The 15495-nt window shown below is 37.6% G+C and overlaps 1 protein-coding gene across 9 annotated transcripts in view; it reads left to right on the top strand.

The window, feature by feature from the left end:
* The window catches only part of LOC106087670 (kinase D-interacting substrate of 220 kDa), a 158233-nt gene extending 144631 nt beyond the window's left edge, over positions 1–13602 (top strand). For all 9 annotated transcript variants that reach the window (XM_059368436.1, XM_059368430.1, XM_013252795.2 and 6 more), the window contains 2 exons: positions 7619–7912; positions 13201–13602. In XM_059368436.1, the coding sequence (XP_059224419.1) occupies positions 7619–7912; positions 13201–13400 (494 nt within the window). In that variant the 3' untranslated portion in view covers positions 13401–13602. The remainder of the gene's footprint in view (positions 1–7618; positions 7913–13200) is intronic.
* The last annotated feature ends 1893 nt before the right edge of the window (positions 13603–15495 follow it).

Genomic DNA, 15495 nt, shown 5'->3' with positions numbered 1-15495 from the left:
TTTTTTTGGCATTACGAGAAACTCAGCCGAGAGCTACCGGGCGAGTCCACAGGTTGCGGATGGTGAAAGGCTTCGTAAACGGAATAGCTGCAATTGCCGCCGCGGACAATCATGAGAGACCAGGCGGCAACGGCTCTTGCTTAAATACTGAGTGCCTGTGATACTCCATGTGACAAGGCAATCTTTCCCGCGGCAATCGGTGACCGGAACGAGTTTGATGAAAATCGAGGTAGCGATACAAATGTGACTACAACATCAGCAAGAATAACTGATTTCGAAAACTGTGAATCCATTCCATGAATTTCTTTTGCGTCTATTGTTATGGCACCTAGCTCTGGCTGAAATGTTGAGTGTGTCGTAGTATAGCCCCAATCCAGTCCCTGTCTCCTGAAACCTCAGTCCTCAGTCTGCCCACCGCATCCATAGTGTCCAGCCGTATTCTGTCTCCCCATGTGGCTTAGGGCAGTGACTGTCGACCCATTTCCTCGTTGTCTAATGCCCTCTAAATATTCGAGAAGGCCGCCATTGCGTACCGGCCGTATTCTGTCTCCCCATGTGGCTCAGGGCGGTGACTGTCGACCCATCTCCTCGTTGTTTAATGCTCTCTAAATATTCGAGAAGGCCGCCATTGCGTAGTCCTTTGGTCTCAACTTCTCGCATCACTGCGTGGAGGGCCTGCCTTTGTTCTTCTTTATGCCTGAAGTTCTTCGACGTCAGACACCCTCTCACCTTCAAGTCTTTTTTGTTAAAACAATTGATTTGTTTGAAATGTCAAATGCTAAGTTTTGTAATGACCATAATTGCCTCGTTACATTTACGCTACATTTGTTCTTCATTTACACTACATTAACGAGAGCATAACCAGGCCTTAACTTTTTCAAACTTCAAATTGGTTTATTAAAGGAAAAATAGGCAATTTTGTATTTGTGAATACAAGAAAAAAAAACACCTTTAACCTATTTTTGGTTTATAAAGCAAATTTAATTCTTTGTGAATAAGACTGTATATATCTCATCAATTCAAGTCTCATAAGCAGCCACAATGCCCAACATATAAGTAAATCTTACAGCTGCATAAAAAATGGGGTGACGTGAGGTGCCAGAAAGCTTCTGTAGTTGACAAGTTAAGTCGTGGCTGTAGCCCCTTTCACTTTTACTTCCCAGGACTAATATTTATATTAAAATTCAAACAAAAAACCCGTTTTGTACAAAATCGCCAACATATTGTAGGTCCCATATGATCACAAAAATACAAGGAACATACAAGCCATAACAATACATATGACAATATGTATCTTTCAATACCATTACATATATCATCATCTATTAATATTTGAAATGCTTCAGTGTTATAGTTTAGTTAAAAATCTCTGTCATATTATACACAGATACGTATATGCCTATAATTGTTGAATATCCCCATGTGGCTTAAGGCTTTTTGGCATAATTTTCAGTATTTTTTTTTTTTCAGTATTTGCGTTCTGTTAATTGTTGGCTAATGCATCAATGTTTTACTTTTAATCAACAAATTTTTATTTATTTTATTAATAATTTGAAAACAAAAACATCACACAAATGACACTACAAACGAAATATGTTCTGTTCCCTTACACTAAGACACACACACACACAGAAACAACACCCAAGCCCACCATATATAAAATTTTTATATAACAAAATATAACAGCAAAGAAGAAAATTAAACAAAAAAAAAATATGAAAGTGAAATGTTTGGGAACAGTTCAAAGGCGATGACATATCGATAACCATGCTTCATCAATATGTTTGTTAAATTATTTAAGCTTTTCTTTTTATAAATGCTACTATATAATGTAACGTTACTAACAACTAAGTATTTATTTAAAAAAAAAAACTAAAAAAAATCAAACTATTAGCATAGTTGAAAATCAATCAAAGAAATTAGTGAAAAAAAAACTAAAAAAAAAATTAAAAAATTAATATATTCTTATAAAAAAAAAATATTTTCACTAGAAAAAAACCCATAAAAAACAAAAGCATGTAAATCATATAAAAACTAAAATAACACATTGAACAAAAACTAATTATGCAACTAACTAGTATTAACTGAACAACACCTATATATATATATCGTATACATACATAGAAGCTATATATACGTCTCTTCTATATACAACAGAAATATTAGTGTAAGGTTAATAATGAAAATAAAAGCTATTCTTTTAATGCAAGCAAATAAAAAAAACCAATAACATCATGGCGTTTTTCTGGTTCTTATTGTTCTTCTTTTGTTTTTTAAAATATTAAACGTGTATTTTTATGAATTTAATGCTTTTCTTTTTATTTTCTTGTTTTTTTATTAACACTTAATTTTTATTGGAGCTACCATTACATGTTCATTGCAATTAATGGCTTGTGGGTGTCACTAACTTTCGTGGAAAAAAAAAAACATACAGCAAAAAGTTTGTCGAACTAAATAAATGTTATAAAAAAATTATAAACTTAAAGTTAAACTAAATATGTATATATAAAAATTAGTAAAAGCTATAAATTATTAAACTACAAAGCTGAAAATGGTTGTCGATTAATCAATTAACCGATTAATCAGTTTATATGTCTAATTTATTTTTTGAGATTTTATCCTTAAAATGTTTCTCATATATGTATGTCGATTTGATTTGTAAATGTGGCAAATGGATCTGGTTTATTTGATCTTGCTCTCTGAACTCGGAACAAAAAACTTCCATCCCAATCAAATGAAATGTTTTCCTCGAAAAAATATATTTTTCATATATTGGGTTGCCCAAATTTTTCATATAGTCGGCGTTGACAAATTTTTTAACAGCTTGTGACTCTGTAATTGCATTCTTTCCCACATTTTTTCAAAAACAAAAATTGCCGAAATTTTTGTGTTACAGAGAAATTTGTTAAGATACCTCAATTGAATTTGTTAAGATACCAAATGTTATCGGCGGTGACATGTGGTTAAAGTCAGAGCTAAATTTGGCCGATCAGGCCGATCCTCTAATCTTTCAAAGCCTTCAAAATGTGCTTGTCTTTGCGAATATCTTAATTTTATAGTGATAGTTTTGATGAACCAGCTTCAGTATTTTGATGACATATATTCATTCACTCATTTTAATTTGAACATGTTTTACGATTTCAACAGGTTATTATTTGGGTCGGTCAATTAATTTTAAATGACACTTATTTCGACAAAATTTCGACTATTTTTTCGACGAGCCATGTACGGTCTACTTTAATTATGCCGCTTATTTCTCCTCCCATGGCGAAACAATTAAAGTTGGTCTCAACCACAAATCATATGATGCAATCCGCCATCAAGATGTCATTTCAAAATTGGCATTGTTCTCAACACAACCAAAGAAACTTGCCCTCGTTGCCATACGTGTGCCAGTTAAATGGGAGAAAGAGAAACTCAAACAAAGAGAATGTGCAAGAAAATGGGGAAGTTTGCTGAGAATGTAAACACAGAACTGACATTTTAATACCGTCAATCTCATTAATCCACCTTGTTCTCCTCGGAACTATATTAAAATCAATCGAAAATCCGATTTTGAAGGAAAAGACGTACGGTTTAAATTGCAATCAACTATTGCCGTACATGGCTATAGTTTGCATCATATCTTTATAAGTCCTTAAGTTTTCCCTAATTTTTTGGAGATATAATAAGAAAAGGTGATAGAACTAGAAATCAGAAATACGAAGAGATTTCCACGTTATTGCAGTTGGAATCTTTTTTCTTTCTTTGCTCACTAATTTATACTCTGTAGATGAAATAAATAAATAATTGATGTCTAATGACCTAGCGACAACCGTAAGTGTAATATTGGGTTGCCCAAAAAGTAATTGCGGATTTTTCATATAGTCGGCGTTGACAAATTTTTTCACAGTTTGTGACTCTGTAATTGCATTCTTTCTTCTGTCAGTTATCAGCTGTTACTTTTAGTTTGCTTTAGAAAAAAAGTGTAAAAAAAGTATATTTGATTAAAGTTCATTCTAAGTTTTATTAAAAATGCATTTAATTTCTTTTAAAAAATCCGCAATTACTTTTTGGGCAACCCAATATAAAACTTGTTCTCATACATAAAAGTCTGCCAACTAATATTATTTTAATACATTTCCCTACTAAGGTGGGTATTAAGTTCCTTTCATTGTAATCATTCATATCAAAACCATTTTTTTGGAAGAAAATCAATAATTCCAAATGTTAATTTTAAAATTTTTAAAAAAATATTTCACTGTGTCCTACTCTATGGGCAAAGCCTACAGAACTAATAAATTTCTACTAAAATCAATGCTGCCTGCATCCTAACTCACTATGAGCACCTTTCGATCCTAACTCACTATAAGCACCATATCATTAATGACATTCCAAGGAAAAAAAATAAAATTTCATTAAAATTTTGAACTTAAGAAAAATAATTTGAGGTGGTCCTTGTCTGATCAATATTTTCTCTCTGTAAAATACTATAATTATGAAATTTTGTCATTTTAAAAAGTTTTGCTAAAATTTTCTGTTAAGTTTACATTAAATTTTTTTTCTATAGACAAAATCATTTTGGGCCCGAGCTCACTTCCCCCCACTCTAGCTACGTCCCTGGCTCCCATATAAACCGGTATCTCGATTTGACTTCTTGAGCCTTTACAAGCCGGAATTTTTGTTCGATTTGGCTGAAATTTTGCATGTTGTATTCCGTTATGAAAACTGTGCCAAGTACGGTTCAAATCGGTCCATAACCAGATGTAGCTCCCAAATAAACCGATCGCCCAATTTGACGTCTTGAGCCCTAACAAGCGACAATTTATGTCCGATTTGGATGACATTTTTTATGAAGTTTTTTGTCAGCATTAGGAGGGGAAAACCACCACTACCTAATTACGAATTTGAAGGCATTTTCCATATCATCGGAACAAGGAGTGCTTTCATCAAGCTGTTGGGATACGAACCTTTGCTTCTCAGATCACGCTGGATGAATACCTTCCATCTATTACAACGTGATCAATATGATTCTTTACTTCTTGACAATAATGTGGCTTTGTGAATGTTCTGATGCAGAAATCTGGTGCAGCCTACTACCATGTGCTTTTTTTTTTTGCCCCGCGATTTCTGTCAGCCTCAATCCATTAACGGACGTTATCTCGTGAGGACTAAATTTTTCACTGTTGGACCAAAGATATTCTCCTTCCCTATTTTCGCATTAAAATCTCCCAGAAGGATTTTAATATCATTTGGTAGTATTCTCTCTCGAAAACACCTGTAGACTGCTCGTCCTTGTCTTACGACGGGGTATGGACACTAATAAGGCTGATGTGCAAGACTTTGGCCTTAATGCAGATTGTACCTGGCCTCTCATCCACCAGAATAAACCTGGATACAAGGGGTTTCACAAATCCACAGCCAGATTCATGTCTCGTTTCAAGGCCTCCTTAATATAGGGCGTCATCTCTCGGTGTTGTTATGGAGCCCTTCCCGAGCCATCACACTTCCTGTATGACAGTAATATCTGCCCGTTTAGGGTATAACGAACTCCCGATATAGGGTATAGCGCCTGTAAAAGTCGCATGAAGTCCCTGACTTGCGATGAAATTTGAAACAGTGAGTTTCGAAATACATCTACACTCCTTTGTCAAATGTGGTCCAGCTCGGACTTTATTTAGATATAGTTGCCATTTAGAGCATTGAGCCCATAAAACGGAGCATTTTTAAATCGATTTCGATGAAAATTAAAGCAGTGAGTTTTGGTAGACCCTACATCTTTTTTGATCGAATGTGGCTAAAGCCAATAAAGGAAGCATTTTTCATCCGATTTCGATAAAATTTCAAACAGTGAGTTTTGGTACACCCCTCTCTACACCTTGTGATCGAATGTGACTCAGATCGGACCATATTTATATGGGAGCTATATCATGTTATAGACTGATTTTCACAGTTGTTGGAAGTCGTCATAGAACACCGCATGCAAAATTTCAGCCAAATCAAAAAAAAAAAAAAATTTGGGTTGTAAGGACTAAAAAAGTCAAATCGGGAGATCGGTTTATATGGGAGCTAGATCAAGTTAAAGACCCATTTGGACCGTACTTGGCACATATGTTGGAAGTCATAAAAGAACACTATGTGCAAAATTTCAGCTTTGTGGCTTTGAGTGGCTCAAGAAGTAAAATCGGGAGACCGGCTTATATGGGAGCTATATCGGTTTAAAGACCGATTTGGACCGTACTTGGCACAGTTGTTAAAAGTCACAACGGAACACCACATACAAAATTTCAGCCAAATCGGATGAAAATTGCGGCTTCCAGGGGCTCAAGGAGTCAAATAGGGAGATCGGTTTATATCGGAGCTATATCCAAATCTGAACCAAAATGGCCCATTTGCAATCACCAACGACCTACGTTAATATTGAGTATATATGCAACATTTTAGGCGGCTAGCTTTACGCGTTCGACCGCTATCGTGATTTCGACAGACGGACGGACGAACGGACATGTCGAGACGATCCAGAATATATATACTTTATGGGGTCGCAGATCAATATTTCGAGGTGATACAAACGAAATGACTAGGTTAGTATACCCCCATCCTGGTGATGGTGGGTATAAAAATTTCATATTTATTCAAAACCAAATTTTCGTATTTAATATTAATCACATTAAAGATGACAAACTATCGATAATCGCAACATCCGATATTTTCGATAGTTTTAATAATAAATATCGATAGTATCGATACTATCGTTAATTTCCGATCACCTATTTTTTAAACGAAAATGAGAAGTTAAAATTGAGAGATCGATCACGTATAGAAGCAATATCAATGCACAGACCAAATGAAACCAAGGTTAATAAAGTCAATTGGAAGTCATAGGAGAAATCATTGCTCAAAATGTTAATGTAATCGTATGAAAATTGCGCCCTCTATAGGCGCAATGTATCTTAGGGGATGCATTCAGTATCGCATTGCTTATTTCTGTTTAGTTTTGCAAAAAATTTAACTTTTGCGATAGTATCCATCGGAAAATTAACAATCGATATTCAGTCAAAAAATTAAATATCGATAGTGCCATCGATATTTTGCCAGCTCTATATCACATGATGTGTACATCTCTCACATATGCTGATTTTGACAAGTCATATGACAAATACATGTCGTAAATAAAACTAATTTATTATAACTTTTCCAAATTTTTTGAATTTGTTAAACATTTTTTGGTTTTTAACATTTAATGGATTTTTATGTCGATTTAAAATCTTTTTCGAAAATAGAACTTTTGTAAAAAATAGGCTTAGCTGTATGAATAAAAAGTGATTTAATGTATGGAAAATATATGTAAGCTTGGCTGCTTAAAATTTGTGTTTTTCGTTTTTTTGAAAAACAAAACCCAAATTGCTTTGAACTGTTCTAAAGTTTTACTTTAATCATTTGTAAATGCTTCATTTATCCTCATCACTTTCATTTATATTCAAATTTTGTTTCGTCCCCGCTCATAACTTTCCTCTCACCACCTCTCAAGTCAAGTTTTTTCTTATCATTTTATGTTTTCTAATTTTAATTTATCTACTCTCCTACTTACTTCTCTCTTCCAAATATATCCCTGTACATATTCAACATCCTTGTATAGACTCTGAAATTCAAGGCAACAATTCGATGATATCGCCAACTTTGATAAATGGCAGTCTTTTGCCGCCAGCCTCACCGGTACAACCTCGGCGAGATTCGATACTCAAGCACCAGGGAAGTGTGAAAACGGACAAGCGAGTTTCCATTAAAAATACACCCATGAAAGCGGGAACTAGTAGCAGTAGCGGGATTGCGGGAGGAAATGCTGCTACTTCTAACATAGAATATATTTCAGAAAAATCGAATGAGTCTACAAGTGGGAACAGTAAGAAAAGACAAGGCAAACCACCGCCAGGTAAGTGATAAAACCGTGAAGGTAAACAAATTTAAAACAATTAAAATAAGCAAAGGCTAGATCAAAATATATACGAAATATTATGAAATTTCGCTCACTTAAAATGAACTGAACGAACTGAACTAGTTCGTATCAGTATTTTCACCTGTTCATTTCAAATTGGTACACTGCTTCGGCCTTGTTGTTTTACCGATCAGCTGTGTGCATTAGGGTGGTTCAGTTTTTTAATCGACAAAGCGGTTATGAAAATCGGAATCTACGAAACCATGGGTCTAAAATCAAAATTGAGCTTCCGGTGTTGAACGACAAAGTCCTTACGCCGGTTGGTATCTTCATATGACAACAATATCCAAACCTGAAGAAATTTAGCAGAGGCCTTCAGATTCTTAATAGCGCATTTAATAATGAGCGAAATCGGATAATAAATGCAACTTTTATGGGCTTCAGACCCTTAACCGCCAGATCGGTCTATATGACAGCTATATCTAAATACAGTTCGATCTGTATCATATATAAGTGGGATGTCGGGAGTCTTAATACAACTCACTGTTTCAAATTTCATCTAAATCAGATAATAAATGCAGCTTCTATGGGCTTCAGATCCTTAACCGACAGATCGGTCTATATGACAGCTATATCTAAATATCTTCCGATCTGAACTATATTTGGATCTGATGTCGGGAGCCATAAAACAACTCACTGATCCAAATTTCAGCGAAATCAGGTAAAAAATTACGTTTTTTTGGGTGTCAGACCCTTAATCGGCCAATCGGTCTATATGGCAAAACTTCGTCTGCAACCTGGTTTGGTATTGAATGGTACGGAGAGATTCTTTCCTATACTTACTGAGGAACGTGTATCAGCAAGTCTCATTCTGCAGAGTCTTATTTATTTTACAGGGATCCCAACTTCCAAACATGGCTTGAAATACCTTTGAACGTACAGGGCTGTCGAAAGCGGCTTTGTAGTCAAAAAAAAGAGAGTAGGTGTTGATTTGTCCTTCTCGGGTCTTTTCCAGGGTTTTGGAACAGTTTGAATATCTGGTCTATGGTGGATTTAGCAGGTCTAAAGCCGCATTGATAGGGCCCAATTAACTCATTGACTTTAGGTTTTAATCATTTACACAGTTCGCTCGAGAGTATCTTGTATGCGATGGGGAGGAAACTTATTCCTCTGTAGGTGGCACATTCCGTCTTGTCTCCTTTCTGGTGTATGGGACGTAGTATGATGAGGTTCCAATCATCAGGTATGCGCTCTTCTAGCCAGATCGCGCAGACAAGCTGATGCATACGCCATAGCAGCGTGTCGCCTCGGGTCTTAAATAGTTCATCCGTCGACTCCTGCTGCCTTGTTGTTCTTCAGTCGGGTCACAGTGGTCACAGCTACTTGGACCTCATTCTGACTAAGAGATAAACATTATATACAATCATCAGGGATTGGTTCTGCGGTATCCTCTTCGCCGCCATCGTCGGATACTAGCAGCTTGGTAAAATATTTTTTCCATATCCTTAGCACACTATCTGCGTAAGTTACCAGATTTCCTTTGTTTGTCTCTGCAGGAGGATGTGCCTGTACGAAAGCCATTGGTTTGATCTTTGATTCTTTGGTAGATTTTCCTTATTTCATTCTGACTCCGGTACATTTCAATTCGCTTGCACTTTCTATTCTTTTTCCTTCTTCCTTCTGCGGTAAAGGCGTTTCCCATTTTTCCTTTTCTCCCGATACCTCTCCTTCAGCACACTTTCTGCATCAGCTACCAGATTTCCTTCTTTGTATCTGCAGGTGGACGTGCCATTGGTTTGATGTTTGATTCTTTGGTAGCATTTCCGGACTTCATTCTGAATCCTGTATATCTCCATGCGCTTACACTTACGTCTTTCCATCTCCTTCTTCTTTCTGCGGTATAGGCGTTTCTCCTCTCTCCTTTTCTCCCGGTACCTCTTCTTCAACGTTGCTACTGATTGTAGGGTTGCTCTGTATGCCGCATTCTTAGCTTTAGTAGCATCTCGACACTCTTGGTCGTACCATGGGTTTCTCGGGGGAGGCTTCCGGTACCCAATTACGGATTTCGCGTCATTTTCGTTATATCATCGGGACAAGGAGTGCTTTCATCAAGCAGTAGGGTCAGTCTGTTGTGTTTGAAGCTATTCAATGTCCAGCTTCCGTGCAGTGTCCAATCGTACTTTCTCACCATGCTCAACCGGGTGCGAACCTTTGCTGCAACAAGGTAATTATCTGAATCTATAATCCGCTCCACGGATCGATCGTACATCCATCGAGAGGAGTATGCCGTTGCCATCTGTTGCGTTTGCATAGCTTTTCAATGTCCAGCTTCCGTGCAGTGTCAGATCGTACTTTTCTCACTATGCACAACCGGTTGCGAACCTTTGCTGCAGCAAGGTAACGATCCGAATCTATATTCGCTCCATGGATCGATTGTACATATAACATGCTGGGTGAATGCCTTCCATCTATCACAACGTGATCAATTTGGTTTCTTGTGTTTTGATCGGGTGACAACCATGCGGCCGTGTGAATCCTTCGTTGTTGAATTCTGGTGCTGCTAACAAAATGTTCTTTGCCGCGGCGAAATCTATTATTCTCAATCCATTATGGGAAGTTTCTTCGTGTAGACTAAATTTTCCGACCGTTGGACAAAAGATATTTCCTTCCCTATCTTTGCATTAAAATCTCCTAGAACAATTTTTAAATCATGGGCGGGTCATTGGTCGTATTCTCTTTTTAGGCCCTCATAGAAAATATCCTTGATCTGCTCGTCCTTATCTTCCATCGGAGCATGGCAAAAATAAGGCTGATGTTGAAGAATTTGGCTTTAATGCGGATTGTGGGTAGTCTCTCATCCACCGAAGTAGAGCTAGAGACAAGGTGTTTCAGTCTCCGACTAACCACAAATCCACAGCCAAAATCGTGCCTCGTGTTATGGCAGATAGAGTATAGTTTGTCACCATTGGTCCGATCCGAACCATACTCGCCCGGGGACGACGAGGGGTCTAACATGATTCTAGACCATAAAACAGGAGATTTCAGCTATATCCAAATATTGTTCGATCTACACCATATTCAGGATGTGTAAGTCTCATACAACTCATTTTAACAAAATTCAGCGTAATCGGTTAATAAATACGCATTTTATGGTCCCTAGGCCTTAAATCGGAAAATCGGTATATATGACATTTACATATGTTCAGATATAGACCGATCTGGGCCTTAAATCGGAAAATCGGTATATATGACATTTACATATGTTCAGATATAGACCGATCTGGACCTTATTTGACAGTGATGCTGAAAAGCCTAACACAGCACACTCTGACAAATTTCACCGAAATCCGTTAATAAATGCACGTTTTATAGTTTGAAGACTTTAAATCGGGAGATTGGTATATATGGCGACTATATCCAATTTAAGCCCGATTTAGACCATACCCGATATGAAGTTCGAGTACCACAACACAACTCATTGTGCCACTCATTCAACGAAATCGGGTTATAAATGCGTCTTTTATGGGACCAAGACCCTAAATCTGGAAATCGGTATATATGGCTGCTATATCCAAATATAAGCCGATCTGAACCATATTTGACTGGTATGTTAAAGAGGCTAATTCATCTCACTGTGCCGAATTTTTACGAAATCGGTTAATTAGTGAGCGTTCTATGGGCTCAAGAACTAAAATCGGAAGATCGGTATATATGGCAACTATATCTAAATATAGCCCGATCTGGATCATATTCCATAAAAACGTCGAGGGGCCTAAAACAACTCTTTGTGCAATATTTGAGCGAAATCAAATACTGAAGGCACTTTTTATGGGCCCAAAATTCTAATTTGGGAAATAGGTTTATATGGGGGCTACATCAAGATATAGTCCGATATAGGCCATTTTCGAACTTAAACTGCCTTTGGACCTAAAAAGAATTTTTGCAAAGTTTTAGCTCAATATCTCAATTTTTAAATATTGTAGCGTGACCTCTGTAGATAGATGAAAGGATAAACGGATGGACGGACAGACGGATATGGCTAGAAGGTCTTAGATTTTTATGACGATCAAGAATATATAGGGTCGGAAATTGATATTTCGATGTGTTTAAAATGGAATCACAAAATTAATATTACCCCCATCCTTGGGTAGTGGATATAAGAATGGACAGATGGATGGACATAGTCATCCTTCAGCCGTTTCGTCTGGAAGTAGAAGGCAAATTTGTTATGAACGGACACTCTCGTTAGAAACCTCGTTTTTGACTTTTAGACCTATGACTTCTTGGACAAATTTTCTACGTATTCGTCGTAGATGTCAATTTTGGTAACCACTTGATGCGTAAATTGACCGACCTTAGTTTGCATAGTAAAAATGCAAATTTTGTCCATGAACATTCCACAAAGGAACAGGGGCAAACTTATCACATATCAATGAGTGCAGTCCAATTCAAGTTTAAGCTCAATGATAAGGGGCCTCCTTTTTATAGCCGGTTCCGAACGGCGTGTCGCAGTGCGAGACCTCTTTGAAGAGAAGTTTTACATGGCATAGTACCTCACAAATGTTGCCAGCATTAGGAGGGGAAAACCACACTAAAAAAATTGTCTGATGGTCTTACCAGGATTTGAACGCAGCCGTTCAGCGTCATAGGCGGACATGTTTACCTCTGCGCTACGGTGGCCTCCCGCATAGTTGTCACATTAATTAGTGACAGCAATTTAATTACGATACTGTTTACAAGCAACTGTCCCAATCTATTTTCATTATATCCACAAAATATACAAACAACAACTTAATGGTAAAGGAAATGAGACAAAACAGTTTGGCGAACAAACTGAACTAGTTCACATTAATAAATGACAGCGATTTAATTAAGATACTGCTTACAAGCAACTGTTCAAAAGCTTATTTCGTAATATCCACAAAATATACATACAACAAATGTTGCTAAAAAACTAAGCTGTTATGTGGAAAAAACTTAATGGTAAACGAAATGAGACAAAAACAGTTCAGCGAACGAACTGAACTAGTGAAATAACTCAACTAGTGAACGAAAGAAACTAGTAAACAAACTGAACTGGTGAACTAATTAACAAATTGAAGAACTGAACTAATAAAGGAACTAAACGAACTAGTTCAGCAAGTTAAAACAATAAGTTGAAGTGAATGATCACTTTAATCAACTTTAATGTCCAACCCTCTCAGTCTCAAACCTATATTAAATAAAACCATTTTTGTTTTTCAATTTAACATTTTTTTTTTTTTGCTTTTTATCCCCTTTTCTAGGACCCCGTCCAGCTTCATTGGTCATAACCAAAAATGATGGCAGTTCCCATTTTAAATTGGTGCGTTCCGCCTCCATTGATTATGAGGACATTGAATCACAACATGTCACAAATATACAAAGACAAACAACAAATCGTACTCTCTTGGAGCAGTTACATGAAGATGAATCTGCCCCTCTAGTATTTACCGTCCACAAGTGACATTTTTTTATTAAATCATATTCTTATAGATTTATTTATTATTTCATTATATACACAAATTGATTTATATACCGTTTAATATTATTCTTATTATAATTCTATATATGTAATAGGTATGTATTCTCTAAATAGGTGAAATTGTTACACAATATACTTGAAATGTACAATTAAAGTAAATAAAAAAAAACCAAAATACACCACACTCCTAACCCGAAGAAGGGCCAAAAGTCAGTCAAAAACAATGAAATAGTACAATTATCATGGAGCTCTAAACTAGCTCCTTTTAGAATTTAGAGACAAACAAATCCAATGCGTTAAATAATGGCTGATATTTAACAAATACGGGAAAGGAAATCAGCCCAAGAAAAACCCTGGATGACCGGGGTCCGCAGATTTTTTAACAGAGCACGTCGTAAAAAAGCCGAAGTTTATTGGGACGTGTATTTCACACGGCTCAAGGTATACAATAAGATTACTAGAGCGGCATAACGTGCCTCCTGGAAGCTTTTCTGCGAACAGGTCGATAGCGTTAATGACGCCGCCAAGATAAAAAAGTTTCTCTCAAAAACCCCTGTCCAAACTGAAACTTTAGTAGACGATATGGGAGTGAGATCAGAGACAACGGAGGACATGTTGAGGCTCTTGATGAAAACCCATTTTCCACAGGATACGACGGGACTCACGGAGACACCGGCATCTTGGGATAATGACGTTGATCGAAGGTTTATAATTACGAAATTTATGGTGAAGTAATCCTTGAGGAGCTTCAAACCATTTAAGTCACCCGGACCTGATGGGATATTTCTGGCGTTACTACAGAAAGGGGCAGACTATCTGGCGCCTCGTCTGGCCAAAATTTTCACAGCGTGCCTAGGACTTGCATATACTCCGAAAGCCTGGCAAAACAAGGGTGGTATTTATACCTAAGCCCGGCAAGGCAAGTTATGCGACACCAAAGGCCTACAGACCCATAAGCCTTACGTCCTTTCTACTCAAAACCATGGAATGTATTGTGGACACCATGATAAAGCGTAGGACATCCAGCGAACTGCTCAAATACAAACAGCATGCCTATGTCAAGGGAAGGTCGGTGGAGACTGCCCTGCCCAAGGTGGTGCATATAATAGAAGAATCCTTCGATGCCAAAACCTACACCCTGGCGGTATGCATTGACATCAAGGGGGCTTTTAACAATGTGCGGACCGACACATTGATCCAATCCTTAGACCAGTACCAGGTGGACCCGGTCTTTAGGGACTGGATAAACCATATGCTAAGGAACAGGTGGATAAATTGTGTGTCCCACGGCATAAATATAAGGAAGAAAATGACACAAGGCACGCCACAGGGGGGGCATTTTATCGCCACTCCTATGGGTGAGGAGGGAATTGAGCCCGTCTGCTACGCAGACGATGTTAAAATACTTCTAAGGGGTAAGGATACAAACCAGCTATGCAGAAGAACCGAAAGGGTCTTGCATATGACTGGGCTAGACCCAGAGGCCTCAATGTTAACCTAAAGAAGACAAAAATATGCCTGTTCACGAGGAAGACGAAGGTGGGCGAATTTTAACGCACAACGTTTCCTCAATAAGACGATTTCGATATCTGTCAAGGTCAAATACTTTGGTGTAATCTTGGATAGGAAACTGAATTGGAAGTGTCACGTTCAGGAACGTACTGAGAAGGCTCACAGATGTTGGACACTATGTAGACGAGCCGTAGGCTCGAAATGGGGCCTGAATCAGAGGATAGTCCACTGGCTTTATTGAAGCGTCATTAGACCAATAACTACGCCTAATTAGTTTGGTGGACTGCTATGGAGAAAAAGTGCAACATAAGAACCATACAACAGGTTCAGAGAACATGTTGTCTTGGCATAGGTGGAGCGATGAGATACACGCCCACTAGGGCACTGAAGACTATTCTAGATATCCGACGTCAATGGCTGTGTGTCAATACAGATTAAGTGTAAGGCATTAGATTGAGGATGGGAGCAGCTCATATAATCGAGGCGACGATGGGGTACGAAGAGGTTTCCGATCGGATACCTGAGATGAACCTTGAGGTCGAGAGTGAGGCATTGCAGCCAGCGG

This window comes from Stomoxys calcitrans, chromosome 5 (genome assembly GCF_963082655.1).
Source record: "Stomoxys calcitrans chromosome 5, idStoCalc2.1, whole genome shotgun sequence".
Taxonomy (NCBI): domain Eukaryota; kingdom Metazoa; phylum Arthropoda; class Insecta; order Diptera; family Muscidae; genus Stomoxys; species Stomoxys calcitrans.
This window is presented reverse-complemented; position numbering and strand designations above follow the sequence as displayed.